The sequence below is a fragment of the Psittacula echo genome (genome assembly GCF_963264785.1).
Source record: "Psittacula echo genome assembly, chromosome: 1".
NCBI lineage: Eukaryota > Metazoa > Chordata > Aves > Psittaciformes > Psittacidae > Psittacula > Psittacula echo.
Window position 1 is genome coordinate 45,622,514 of NC_137735.1, and position 15,194 is coordinate 45,637,707.

General features: G+C 36.7%; 1 protein-coding gene across 1 annotated transcript in view; it reads right to left on the minus strand.

Moving 5' to 3' along the window:
• RXFP1 (relaxin family peptide receptor 1) overlaps positions 1-14,768 on the minus strand; it is a gene marked incomplete at both ends in the record, with an annotated part of 45,144 nt that extends 30,376 nt beyond the window's left edge. Inside the window, one exon of the mRNA XM_080633547.1 lies at positions 14,720-14,768. Within this exon, the coding sequence (XP_080489673.1) occupies positions 14,720-14,768 (49 nt within the window). The remainder of the gene's footprint in view (positions 1-14,719) is intronic.
• Between the last annotated feature and the right edge of the window lie 426 nt (positions 14,769-15,194).

Here is a 15,194-nt window from a genome sequence, read left to right on the forward strand (position 1 = left end):
TAAATATCAAGCGATAAATACATATTAGTTCATTGGGCATGCAATTACAATAATATATTAAGAACTTGTTAACTTCTTGGCAAAAACCATCCATATCATCAACTAATTAAAATTTGCTTTGATATAAAGCAACCAGGTAATGCCTCCCCATGTGTCCTAGCAATAAGACGGATATGTTAATGAAGTGAGACAACTGACCTAAGGCCACTATTTAAAAGGATTATTTTACTTTGCACTAGAAATCAATTTATTGTAGCAACATACCAGATAAACCGTGCAGATACGGATTATATTAATTTGTGCTGCAATTTTAGACCCAGATGGATAAGCCCTTTTATACAAAGTCAAAATTCTATGCTTTTAAATGTATTGCAATTTTAAAGCAATTACTAGATGTAAACTTATCAAGGATCAAAGAACAAGAAAAGTAGGATCAAATCTGTGACGCAGTTTTGCTGAAATAAGATGACATGAAGTTGCCATTATGAATCCTCTCGGAAGAGTTGTCAGCTTGGTTCAAAAATTTTGGAGATATTGTTCAGACTCTATCAGTCTAAAGTTTATGTACATAGATGCTGTTCTGTTACACCATGCTTTACAGGAAGTAATTCCACAAAATACAGGGACTCCATTCCAGCAGTGCTGAGGAGAAAGGTATAGGAATGCTGATGAGTGACAGCCAGGGCAACAGGAGGTCTCAATTCTCTGTACTACAGCAGATCCAAATACCCAGGTTTGCAGACACATGATGCCTTACCATCCCTCAAGTGCACCTGAGGGACAAATTCTGCCACCACCACTTTTTCCAGAAATTATTATTACTTAGTCAAATAATTAACTGATTTAATGTCACAGTTTAGAAATTCTTTGTAAAAGAGTACATAATCCTTTACTGTGTTTGTTTTGAATTCTCTATAAATTTATAGCCTTGATGATATCTATTCTGAATCTCTGCATTACTCATTTTTGTGCAATGTTGGATTACCCTGGCGTGTAAATATCTGCCTGGGAAAGAAGATAACAAGGCATCAACTCTTAACAGCTTCATCCTAGTTGAAAGCACTGGTCTTCGTCCATTGCCTTGTTAACATCACTTTGTTTATGCAGAAAAAGACAGAAGTTTGGATCCTGCAGATTACGGGAGATTTATGAATGGAAAACCCCCAACCCTCTGAGAAATATTTGGCAAAGCTGACAAAGGTAGAAGGAGATAAGACAATAAAATCCATTGTAAAATGCTAGATAATATTCAAGCAATTCTTTTTTGGATTAAGGAAATTAAAACTGTGTCTTTTATGTGAGGAAAATGGATAAAGATAACACTGCAACAAGAGCAGCAAATAACTATGCTTTTTATTTTGCAAATACAAACTTTATTGACACTGAAGTCTACCATGCCAAGATAATGAGCTACCACACTATATTTGTGATGCAGTATTAAAGGAGTCAACTTTTCTACCTGTTCTTGATTTTGCAGTATGAAAAATTGAACCAGTCCTCTAGTACCTTGTTTCATTGTCCATTATTTTTTAGCAGCTAAATGTCCCAATAGAATAGCTTTAAAAAATATTGATTAATGATTATTTCATCATGTAATGCCACTGGATGTTCCACATCAGTGTTAAATCAAGAAGAAAAATGGTAATTTGTACCCCTTTTTTAATCCATAGGTTTCGTCTTTGTTCCATATGCATATCAAGATGCAAATGCGTCTTCATCCCCCAATTCTCAAAAAGAAAACAAGAATTCATGTTATACACCTTTTAAGATTGTCCAGACCTGCTGCTTCAAGGCATTTATTGCTAAGTCAGGCATCTGTGATCCTTCCTCTAACTTGAAGAAAATGGGTAAATTCTTTCCTGCTAGCCTTTAAAATACAAGATTAATTTATCACTGCTTTCCTTTTTTAAAGGAGTAAGCAAGAGCTGGATTGTCATCTAGTATAAGATGGTAAGGCTCTTTCCTCCTGCATGAATGCAGAATCACTGGGGAAAGGACATGACAGCCCCTTTGAAAGCTCTCACAAAATGAAATCAAAAGAGAGAATGTATTTGGGAAAGCCAAGAACAAGATATTCCCAGGAGAACATGGTTTTCCTTCCAACTAAATTGACTCATCAAGCTCAGTGTTTTTGTGCATTCTTCGAAAAATGGCACAAAGTCTTGGAAGCAAAGATGGGTCACAAATGCTGTTTGAGAAACCAAATAAGGTACATGTGCACTAGAAGAACATGAATTTAACCATTACTTGTAGCTTCCATAAAACAAGTGAACATGACTCTGTAAAGGGAACAATACTGGGCTGATTAGATGGAGTCATAAGCAATTAAACTAATCAAAGCACCATTATTTATTTCTTGGTATTTGCTAGTCACAACAGCCTCAACTGTATTGCACATAGGTTCAAATAAGGGTATATCATAAAACCAGGAAAATATTTTTATATTTTTAAAAATTTGGATCTCATGAAGACCCATTGTCATGAGTCCAAAATGAGACTCAAATTCCATCAGCCAAATAAGCTAACATGTTTACTTTGTGAAAGTTATCAGCTTAAAAGTACTGGGGCTGAGGAAATCCAGCTGATTTTAGAAAAAGTCCTTAGATGATAAGGACCGAGAATTGACCATGGCACTGAAGACTCCACCTTGTACTTACCATGATGGAAAACTATTTTACCTACAAAAGCCCCAGTTTTTCGGAGAGACCAATGCAAATGCATGAAGTGGTGGGAGCTTTCCTGCCCTCTCATAACTTGTTTTATTTGCCGTACATCTAGACACAGTGGGAAATGGGCTAAAGGAAGAGAAGAATGAAAATATTCATTTGAAATGCTTATTTAGAAACAGAATGTTTTCTTCAAACAAAACAAAATGAGTCAACAAAGAAAACATGAAAGTTAAAATCGATTTTGCTCATCATTTTTGTGCTAGCCTGAATAAGATGACAGTTGATTAAAAAAGAATTCTCTTCTGCTGAAAGGTATTTGGAGGGCACATGAACTGGCTTTGAAAAACTTTTACCATAATACAGAGGAGGACATCTCGCAGGCCTGTAGCCTTTATTTTTAAATATAAATCATCAGAACAAGGCTAAAAACAAGTTTATAACTATGAATTCCTTTAATTTAAAAGATGGATACTTGACAATTTACAAAGAATAATAGTGACAAATGGTTGATTAACTCTGATCAGAAGCATTTTAATCAACACATAAAGAAAAAACACCAAAAATATATAACATCTTGAAAAGATCTTACTTTTTTTGAAATAATTTGTTGACTGAATTTGTCCATTACAATAATATTTTGAAATGAATAATATTTAGTTCAGTCTTATGTTAATTTTTCTGGGTTTTTTTTCTGAATTATTCAGCTTCTCCCCACTAAACAAGGGAACTTTGGAGCAATTTATGACAAAACTTGTAGCCCAAAACAGACCTTGCTTCAGTGGTGAGAGATACTTTAACATTAATCCTTGAGGCAAAGCATCAGTAGCTTAAAAGATTCAAGCATTTGTACAAGATCGCCATGGGAGTATAATTATACTGTTATCACTACATTGCCTTTGCAGTAGTTTGCTCCTTTCCTCCTTTGCTAATTGTTCAGCCCTGATGTCTTTAGCATTTTCTAAATATCTGCATAGCACATGCATTTTTATATTATTCTATATTTTATTAGGTGAAAATGACAGTGTCATTTATTCAGAATTCCAAATGGTTACAACAGCTTCATTTCTAGAACATAAGCAATTTTTAAAATTTTGGATGTTGCTCTTGAAACCAGAATTATATTTTCAGTTTTGTTTAAATTACAGTTCTCTTTAGTAGACCATGTTATATGTTTTAAGAATATGTAGTAAACACGCAAGTTTATGACTGACTATATAAAATATTTGCTTTCATTAAACACAATATACTACAAAAGATTTTAGCACAAAAGATGTATATGACTTGCTAATCTCATCATTATCTTGGATCTTAATCTCATCTTGTACCTTTATGCCTTGATGTGGATTTCACAATGCTTCCATTTCACAAGTGTTTTCCAAAGCAGAAAATTTGTACTATCTTTTTGAAAATATAGACTCCAATCTCATAACAACATTACTGAAGTTAGTTATCAGTTATGCCACAGATAATTTAGTCTAATTAATCTAGCTATAGTGCTGGAAGATCTTCTTTGTATAACTGCCAGATAAATCTACTTCAGGGCCAGAAACTACCAGTAGAGCAATTCAGACTGGTCATGTGGCACCTTGCCAGAGGATTGGCTGTTATACCTTTCACTAATTTGTCTTTTTGTTCTGCTTACACAGAACGTAGAATAAAGAGATTCTGATGAACAGAAAAAGCTGAAAGAGATAATACTTGAAAAAGCCCCATATGTACTGTAATTAATTTTGTCTGGAAACTCAATTTTTATAGTGCATTCCCAGAGGATCTGCTACAAAATAGTTCAGCAGAATGTCTAAGACACAAATTAATGAGCAGAGCCAAAACTTTTTGGCACCCCTCTTCCCCTTTTCTTCCTGTCCCCACATACACAGAATGTAAATAATATTGAAGTATTAGAAGTTCTATCTCTATATTCTGACATGAGATTTCCAAGAGAAAATAAAATCACTTAGGCTTTCTTTTGCTCCAGTGTTGTCTTGCATTGGTGTAACCCCTTTGATTTCATTAATTTCTTTTTCAAAGCAGTGCAATATGAAGTTTAAAGCTGGACACATGAAAAGCTAGAATTTTGTTTTGGTGGCATTAGATGCAGAACAAAAATGAAGGCACCAAGGTAAAGGTGTTAAATACACAGTACTTGTCAGTACCATCCCAGCTGAAAGGCCCAGAAAGGCAGTGATTAGCCATTAAGATCAAGGAAAACTCCTCTCATAGGAGCTGATTCTTCTTCACTGAGGCCTCCAATTGGGCTGGTTCTTTGAGTCCCAAAAATAAAACAACTCTGTTTAAAATAATGATTTAATTTCCTCCTTTGAAACAATACCTTTGTAAGTTAATGATTTGAAGACATGAATAAAAAATAATAATATTCACACCAGGAGTGGCATTTTTTTATGTTTCATAATCCTAGAGGAAAAAAGTTTCATATATAGTAGTACTTGCCATGTATCTTACATTTATTTTTCTGTCTCATAACACACCTAGTAGTAACCTAATGAAGTTGCTTTATATTGTTTTTCTAATTCTGAGCAATCAAATAATTTAAAATGCACTTTAGCCAAGAGGATCAAGGACAACTGGTTATCAATAAATTAGTGTCCCTCAAGCAACAATCATTCATCTCATCTGAATAACCAGCATTCTTAGTTTAAATACAAAATGACAATAATTAGAGTTTACAGTAAAGAAGTTAACTTCAGACTTGACGCTTTGCACAACCTAACCCAGTCAGCCATACGTAAAGTAAGCAAACGTGAAACACTGATTAGTGAGAACTAAATTATTAGCATTGACAAACAACAGACATTTGTAATATGTGTCTTAAGGTTCCATAAAGAAAAGGCAGATTTAGGTCACTTTCATGACACAATACCATACAGAGGAGAGGAGTTTGTGTTCATGCATGGAAGTAAAAAGAAATCCAGGAGATAAGACAGAAAATAGTTTTAGCAAAGCACTAAGAAAAAGCTACAATGAAAAAGGGAGTGAAATTAGACAGGCAGCAACAGCGAATTTGTTGCTGATATTCTACTTGTATGATGTTCTGAGAATACATTATTTGTAAATGAGCAGAACAGCAAAGAATTACTTGACTATCATTAACTTCTCAACAGAAAACAATCTATAAGATTAAGCAAAGTAACACTTTGCCTAGCTTTTCTTAGATCAAAAAGGGCAAAACTCTCTTCTTGTCTCCTCCCAAGTTCCATGACTTAGCTGTAACTTCTTTCACACTGACTTCAGAATGCCCTTGTGACAGGGAAAAAAAAAAAACCAACAAAAAACCACTGATGAGAGAAAAACAGATTTGAGAACAGGCAGCCCGACCCAAGGCTGAGGAAAAGAACCAGAAGGGGGGCAGTGGGAGATTTTATTTTCTCTTTCTCCATCTTCTTTTGCTCTTTAGTCTCTTATTTTGCTACTGACTTGCTTGAACTAAACAAGCTGCAATATTCTTTGTAAGATACTCTCAGGCAAGCTTTTTCTATGTAAGACTTCAGAGAAAGAAATGGGAAAAACTGTTTTGGGAGCCCTAATATTTGAAATACAAAACATAATCTATTTTTTTCATACACTGGGCCTCTAATAAAGGCTGAAAGGATTTTAATGATCATTCTTACAGTGTAACTAAGCCAGCATAATATGAAATGAAGCTTGAAGCATACTAAAGATTAATTTTGTAACAATATAGTATTTCTCAGTGAGTCCAAGACAGGATTACTTAATACATTTTATTTATTCACTTACTTTTGTTACCAAGAACCATTTATAACTATCAAGAATTTAAATTTTACATACAACTACAAGTTCAAATCTGGGAGGTTGCTTTGCCCTACAAATCTGTAAGGTCCCCCTGTCCTCAAGTATTATAAAAATGGAACCCACAGTTGTTCTGTTTTGAAGTAATATAATTTGAAAGTGGTTTAGAGGTCTTTTTTTTGTTCCCTGAGAGCTTATGGAACTATTATGTGAAAAATCAGTTTGAGGGCACTGTGCTTAAATAAATACATCTGAATATTTGGTTCAATTTAAAAACCACAAGTTTTCCAATACCTACTGTATTTTATTATGAGTAAACATAACTCACTGCTATAAATCGTGACACGTCAGTTAAGGTATCATAAAACAGAAATTATCTCAAGCTAATAGGATTTTTGACTTTCCTAGAGTGAATAATGTTTGCTGGTTGAACCATGATTGGAGACATCTGGCTTATTGTTTCTTTTGCACGTGCATGCAGATTGAGAGTTATAGATTTTAAGATGATAACTTTCAGATTTTATACAATTGTTAGGTATATAAAGAAATGTTGCACAGCAGAACATAGGTGTAAGTTACCTGGATATTAATTTTCCCAACTAAGGTAAAAAAAAAGATAGTGAGAAACTATATTCAGAAGTCTTTCTCTGTATTTAGATGCAGCTAAACAGTACATTTGCATGGATTACTGATGGATTTTGCCTCCACATGGTCTATAGCTCCTCCTTTTCTTCCTTTTGACCCCACTCCGGCTAAATCAACACATGATGATGTGTGTGCCTGCCATTGAGTGTGTTCTCACTGTTAACGCAAGTGAAACCATGCTCTGTATAAGCAAATACCTATAACTTACCCAGTGAAGATGCATTAAATATTCTTAGCTCCTAATGTTTCCCTACATAAAACATACAAGATGTTGCTGGACATGTCCAGAGAGCAAATCTTAAAATTTCACATCTAACTTTACACATTTTGTTGTGATACCTTATTTCAATAAAGAAGTAATTCCTAGAAAGGCAATTATATCAAAATAACATTTTTTGTAACTTACAAGATCATATCCCCACACTTAAAACAGTTGTGGATGTGACTGATAATTTAAAAATATTGTTAATATTCTCCAAAGCTGCACATCCATAAACACGAGGACTATTTCTGTGGGCTAGAAACCAATCTGGTTAAAAGATGATGTGAAAGCAGCAAATATGTAAATGATTTAAAAAAGAAAAAATTAAAATAAAATCAAATAATGATAAAACCTAAAAACGTGTAGGTGAGCAGGCTAGAGAAATTATCAGTACTTATTAGAAAAAATAGCTATTTTTAAAAACATATTAAGAAAAAGAAGACCCTCGTGTGACATACAACTGTTAGGAGTGTAGAAAAGCCCAACTATTTAATAGCCATTTCTGATATGTATTTGAAAAGAAGAGAGAGGTTTTATCCTTCTGCATGATGCTGAAAACTCTGTACCAAAGATTTAGCAGCATTTCTAAATTAAAATATTTTCAAACCAGCCACAGGAGGAATTTGTAAGGAATGAGTTGAGAAATGCTTTGAAACTAATGTTATGATACAACAGGTTTTGAAATATGAAGAAAATACCAAAAGAACTAGAAGCTTGCAGTGTTATTTCAACGCCAGAACAGAATGAAAGTGTCTGAAAACCGGAGTCTGTAGTTCCTAGGTAAGACAGTTAATTCACGTGTTTTAACATGGAATTGAAGATCAGAAAATGACATCTGAAAGTGTATTCTCATCTTTGTCAACTGTATTACTATTAATTTCTCTAGACTAATCAAGGCATTTGACCTACAATAACTTGGTTTTAAAATTCATTTTTCCCATGCAGTGTAAACTTTGGCTTTAACTAAGTTGTGGCCAGAACTTAATGTTTGATTAAAGGATGGTGTTCTTAGTAGCTGATTCCAAAGAAGGTGTGGTCTGTTGCTATCTCACCTATTTTTGAATTTCATATATATATATTAGTTTTTTAATAGCAACTGAAAATCGAAGTAAAACATAAAAAAAAAAAGATTTCTAATTGAAAGAACACCACCAGAAGCTTTCCAAGCACTGTGCTTTTCCCCTCAGGTTCAGCACAGCACTGACAATCAGGTCTATGATGGGAAAAAGACTTACTTCCCAGATCAAGTCAGTGCTTTTATTTTCTTTGCAGAACAGAGGAGAAAGATGCAACGTTCACCTGCTTTGACAAACCTACTCACATCTTAGAGTCTCAGTCACTGTACAGCCTCTGCCATTTGTAGTGCCGCAGTGGTCCTTGCTCTACTCTGGAGGAAATAATTACTTGACTGAGAGTGAACATTTTGACCAAATTTGACCAAATAAAGCCTTGGGAGTAGAGAGTGCACTGGTGGAACACAATGACCTGTGGTATAAAGGGCTGAGTGATTTAACATCCTTTCTGGATAAACTCTGCTAAGTGATCTCACATTTACAAGTCCTTCAGGATCAGCTGCTGGTGGGCTCTTCCTCTCCACAGCCTGCCCACCTTCTTCCCCTACCATTATGTATACAGGGACAACTTGCCCTCCCAGGACCAAAGCTGGTGGCTCCAGATACTCATTCAAACCCATGTTTTCCCATCAGTCATTCTTCCTGGTATCTGTATGTCACCCTGTCACACAAATCCACTGCACGCTGGATCCCCCATGAGCATTGAGGGCAACACAGCAGGTAGTGAGCATAATATTCTGCATTACCTCTTTGCATATACAAAGTCACTTTATGTGACACCAGTTATTAGTATCATACATTCAAATTCTGTCACAGATCTTTAAATTTCATACATTTCTACAATCACACCCCCATACAATACTACAGGCATTTTACCTACACTTTGATTAGTCTTCTAATGGATTACTGACATCCTGCTGCTTAGTCTATGGTCCAACCACTTAAAAGCTACAGTATTACAGTCCTCATTCGTTCAGCCATAAGCCTACAATAATTAGACTTCCCATTTTTAAATCCTCACAGATTGTTTAGATTACAGTTTAGAATATGGTATTATTGCTCAGATGGGGAGCCGAGACATTAACATATGTGTGGTGAGTGTTTCTGGCAATTTTAGGTTTCTACTTTCCGAATCAGCTTCACAGATGAGTTAAAGCACAGCTTTTACAGATTTCAAGTGGCAGCTGTGAAATGAACGCTGCCACATCAGGATGATCAAGCCAAAAACTCTAGAAAACCTGCCATATAATTATTATCAATTTACAAAGTATTTAGAGCTTCACAGTCTGGGGCAAGAAACAGGAACAGAAATCAGTTTTCCACAGTAGAGTTCAGTTGCTTTCATCACATAGCCATCATTTTGTAATTCCCAGCTTCACTCACAATTTATCTTTATCTTCTACAGCAAATGAATAAAGGGTCACACAGGCAGCATAATTCACTGTTTCTGATTCATTCTTCAAATGCAGTATACAAAGCACAAATTTTTGTTGAGCTAGAGCCTGAAGAGAGCATAGTACGTGCACATAGGTCAAATAAAGATTGCATCCTTCATCTCGATTCCTAAGCACTGAGTTTCCAAAATTAATAAAGTTCTTTGATACAAGTAACATCCCAGATTATTAAAAGAGGAAGTCAGTTTTCTACCAACATTTCATAACACCGTGTTGCATCATTAGTTCAGAACCTTTAGCTCTTCAGACCTTTAGTGTCTAAAAGGGTAGAGTGGTTCAATAACATTAATTACCATCCATTGGGCAGAGGTGTTAAGGAGAAGAGGGTATTTTGCAAGGACACAATAAGCAAAAGTGCAATCTTGAGCTTCCTTCCAGTTTTGTAGCATAGTGCTCACCCACACCAAGCACAGCTCCTTTTTCTGGTCAGTCTCATCTTTTCCTTGCCCTGGCTGCTTACCTCACTTCCATCCTTTCTTGCCTAATCACTAGCTGCTTCCCGCCCTCTCATCCCCTTCTGTCCACATAGGGTCCTAGTTCTGGTCTCATCATCCTCTGACTTTATTCTTTAGACACTCCCCACTCTCATAGCTCCTTGTCCTCCCTTAGTTAATTCACTGTTGCCTGCTGGCTCCCTCTCACACATTCCTTTCCTCAGTCTCTAGCCTCCTAGACTAATAGCCTTTCTGATCTCCATTGTCCCTTTCTAAGTAGCATTAGGCTTTTCCCCTCATGGGTCTGCCCCCTTGGCCCACCTACCTCTTCCTGTGGCACCTGCTTTCAGTCTCCTTGTTCAGTCCTTCCCAACATATTTTCACCTTCTTTGTCTTTCAGACATAATCAATAGGACTTTCTGATCCTCTCAGCTTACTACACCACCCTGCCTTGAACCATTAGCTTCAAAGTCTAATTTGATGGCTTCAGACTATGGGACACATGGCATCACCAGGAAACCTTCACTGAGATCACCGGTGAAGTGATCAGTGATGATAGTTTCTCTGATCAGATTCCCGCTGGCTTCTAACATCCAGTAACATCCATTAGAGAAGGTTAATTTTTATGCTACTGCAACTAGGCTTGAACAGGCTCATTAGCTCTAGTGGGATGGTCTGTCAGAGGACTTTCTGTCAGACACAGCGATTTTATGGAGGAAAGAGCAGAAGTACTTATGCCTTTAAGAAAAGGCATTGCTTAATACAAGATTCCCAGAATCCTTCAACATCGTCAAAGTACCAATTCCTCAATTTATGAAAAACTGAAATTATTTTGGTAAATTTTGTCTTCTTGCTCCAAGTGAATAAAAGTCCATACTGCATATAAAATTTCAGAGCAAATGGTTCAAGCCTGGTAGAGTTGCTATAAACAGTCAAGATAGGTTTGCAAGTTGGACAGCCCCTGGTGTCACCCAATGGAGAGGTGAAAGCACCCTTGCCATGCAGCAATTGCAAGAAGCCCAACCTGAACAGGTGGCAATGATCTACCTTTCAGAGCTGTATTTTATTTTTGCATTGATTTTTCACTACCTCCTAACTGACATTAAAGGAAATTTTCCTCAGGAAATTTAGTCTTCATCCCTGATTTTCTGTAGAGAATTTTTTTTTTTTGTTGTACGCATAGATTTACAAGATGCACATTATTCTTCTAGCCACAGGGAAGCCAGTCAGATTAATGCCCAAATTAAATGGAAGAAAAGAAATGACCAAAACTTATTGTTACACAATGGTAATTTAAGCTTGGGCAAAGGCTGACTTAATTTAACTTTCCCATTTACGAACCTGGAAGGGATCTTAAAATTTGTTAGAAGCTATGTAAACAAGAGCAGTTTCCTGCAAAATCATGAACTTACACTTCAAACAATTCAGGAAGATCTCTTTCCCTTTACCTTTGGCAGAAAGCATTCAGCATAAGACGTCTTGGCCTTGGAAACAGCTGCCACGTGCAAGCAGCACCGGAAGGGCTAGCAAGTTTCTAATGGTTTTAAGACAGTTTTCCCTTCATTTTGAAGTAAGCTTAAGGGAAGGAAAAAATATATATGAGGGGAAGAAAAGAAAGAGGAGAGAAGGGTAACTGTAGGTACAAGCAGAAATAGGACTGGAAAACTTCAGGTAGGGGCACAGAGCATACAGGGTTAAAATAGCAGCCACAATTGTTTTCCACAAGAAGCCTGCCCAATCTCTGTTGGAATTCAGTTTGAATAGTTTTATATACAAATGTTCTGTTTTTCCTAATGATTGATTAATGAATTGTTTGAGAGTCTGGCACTTAGCCAAAGTCCAGAAGGACAAAATCGTTTTTGTCCCCAGAGAGCTAATCAAAGTGACTGTAAAGACACAAACGTACACTATGCTTGCTGCAGTGATTACAGCTGATTATTTTACTAAGAAACAAGATGTGGCAGCAGCCAGTGCAATATCAGCCACATGCCTATGTGTCCTGCTAGCTTCACAAAGGGGTGAGCCACCCAGGCAGATGTTTATCCTGACTACCCATTCAATGTTGCCAGTTAAACAATCAGAGTGTGAAATTTACATTTGTCCATGTTACTGTTGATGCTGCTGCAATGGTGAAAACCATGGTACATATGCTGCTTTGTTTCAAAAGAAACCCTCTACCTGGAATAATATAATCCACACGAGAAGCAGTAAGGTAGTTGCTGAGAGTTGCTGCTGCATAAAAGGCATGATTATTTGGACTAGCTTGATTATTTGGATTTTGGAAGGAAAGGCTTTCATATAAAAAGATGTAATCAAGAATTTGAAGGAAGACAATAAAATAAAAGAGCTACTGGAGTTATTTTAGTGCAGCTTTAGTTGTTGAGTGGAAAACCAGACAGATGTAGACTGAATGGGTATGGATGGGTCAGGCAAGAGTAGTTTTTTATGATAGGCATTTCTCATTTTAATTTTTAAAGAATTATGAGCATCTGAGTGTTGCAGAAATAAAATCCACAGCAAAACCACCCCACCTCCCCCAGCAAAATTGGGCAGCTGAACTTGTAGCAGTCCATAAACAACAAACCCAATTTCTAGGTACAGCTATACTTACTCCAGGAGTGTTTATTTTAATATCAGCTAGCATAAAAACTTGAACAAAGGTTAAATCAATTGTGCAGATGAAATCAGCCAACTTGGAGATGTGGTTATGCTTCAGATTGGTGGCTAAAACTCTGAAAGGCAGCGATGCTATGAACAGTGCACTGACCGAGGTTAGCAGAAATGGCACTAAACAGGAACTGTTTCTGGAGGAAAACAGTACTAGTAGGCAGCACAGACTCCAGGCATGCCAGTGCTTTAATCTGTGAGTGCACTGCTTCTCTCTTTAACCAATGTAGATGAGCCATATGGTTTTCTTGTAAATGTTATAACATGCTACATATGTTGAACCAATGAACACCTAAAAAGGCAATGGCCATCACAACTGTAATACTAGAAGGCCTTTAGTCATTCACAGTCCTCATCTGCCATCCTATTTTGCAATATGCTTTAACGTATTTCAATATGTTTCATGAATTCCACAGCTGAGATGAATTTAACCCAGTAGAAATTATGCCAACAATGATTTGCGCATCTTGTATGCATGTTTTAAGATTTGACTGTTTGGGTTTAAAAACAGTAATAGGAAAAGCTTAATCTGTTGAAATCTTTTAGTTTTATTTTGCATACCTTGAAGTACTACCATTAAATATTGGATTATTGCGCATGGATAACATGGTTGTGTATGAAGCCAGACTTTGCTCACAGGCTTGATAAGATCTCATTATCATAGAGTTCTTCATTCCAAATTAATTAATAGCACTGTTTTTTTACGCTTGCAGCTCACATATTACATATTCCTCCAAACATCCTAGAACTGGTTAGAGTTTTTCCCCAGATTTAACTAAGATTTGAAACTGTAAAAATACCTGTGAGTGGAACTCTATTCCCCAAACTCCTCAGGAGGGCAATATCCCTTACAAATCTTATGTTAAGCAGCAGAGTAAGCACACATAAACTCAAAAAGGTTTAATTTAAAAGCAGAAGAGAGAGCAAGCTGCTGTTCAACAGAGAAGGTGGTAGCAGAATTCAACCTTATGCTCCTCTTAGTTTAACAAAACACTTGTTATTGCAAACAGTAGCTATTTCACTATTGTATTGATATTGCACAAAAGAGGCAAATTTTAACATAAAATTACAACTAGAGAAAATTATAGCCATTAGGAAAATCCAACCTACAGATCAGTATCAGCAGCTTCACAGCGATAGCTTTACCCAAGTCCAAAGCAGCACTTACAGACAGGGTACTCAGATGAAATGAAGAAAACATTACTAAAGTAAGTAGAAGGTCAGGTGTAGCTCCCACCACAATGAAGTGACTTGCAGCCGGAGGAAAACTTAGATTCAGTTCAGTCTCCATCTTGCAAGCTCTATTGTCTATCATGCCGAATCAGAGGGTAAAAATTCCTGCTACCTGACCACAGTCTACTTTTTGAGAGCTACAGTACAACTGCAAACTACTGAACTGAGTCTAAAATGTGGATTTCACGGCATCTGAAAAGAGACAGTTCTATATGTGCCTTCATTAAATATTTACAGCAAGTATTTAAGCAGTGTTTAAAATGTTTCTTATTTTTTAATTTCAGCTCATAGCTGTTCATAGTAATTCTCAAATCATTAAGTAAAAATAAATCTAATCCCTACACATAGCTAGTAACCTTGAGAGACTGCATTACACTTTGATTCGATCAAAGAATGATTGCCATGAAGAGCTGTAAAATAACACTGAGATATCAGTTTTTAAAAGATGCACAACTGAAGTTTATCAGCTATCTGCTTTGCAATGTTCAAAACAAGAAAAAGAGCCAGGTACACTTACCCTTGGTACCAATAAGCAAGAACATACAGAAGTAGCATTCGGATGTCATATCTGTCCTTCAGCAATTCAATGAATGCAGCCAGTGAATGTTGTCCCTTAAATCACACACTAGCCAGTGCGCTGCTTGAACAGTCTGCTTCTGACAGCCTTCAGCAGTGCCTGAAGCAAACTCCCTTCTCTCCCCTGCCTTCCTCCCTTACTCTCCTTTGCACTAGGTCTCCCTCTCTCCCCCTCTCTGGCACACACAGACGGAAGTTTCCTGGATCACACTGGCTCCTCAGGCTCTCCCTTACAGAATGGGGTCTACTCTGCGGTAGGCAAAGGCTGGGCTGTGTGTGTGGACACAGATCTGCCCCAAGGAAAGCTGCTGCTGCACAAAACACAGCCAGGTCTAGAGAATTGACATCAATGCTCCATTCTGTCCATTCCTCTCCCACTTCCCCCCCTTTCTTTTTCCTTGTCTCAATAATGTGAG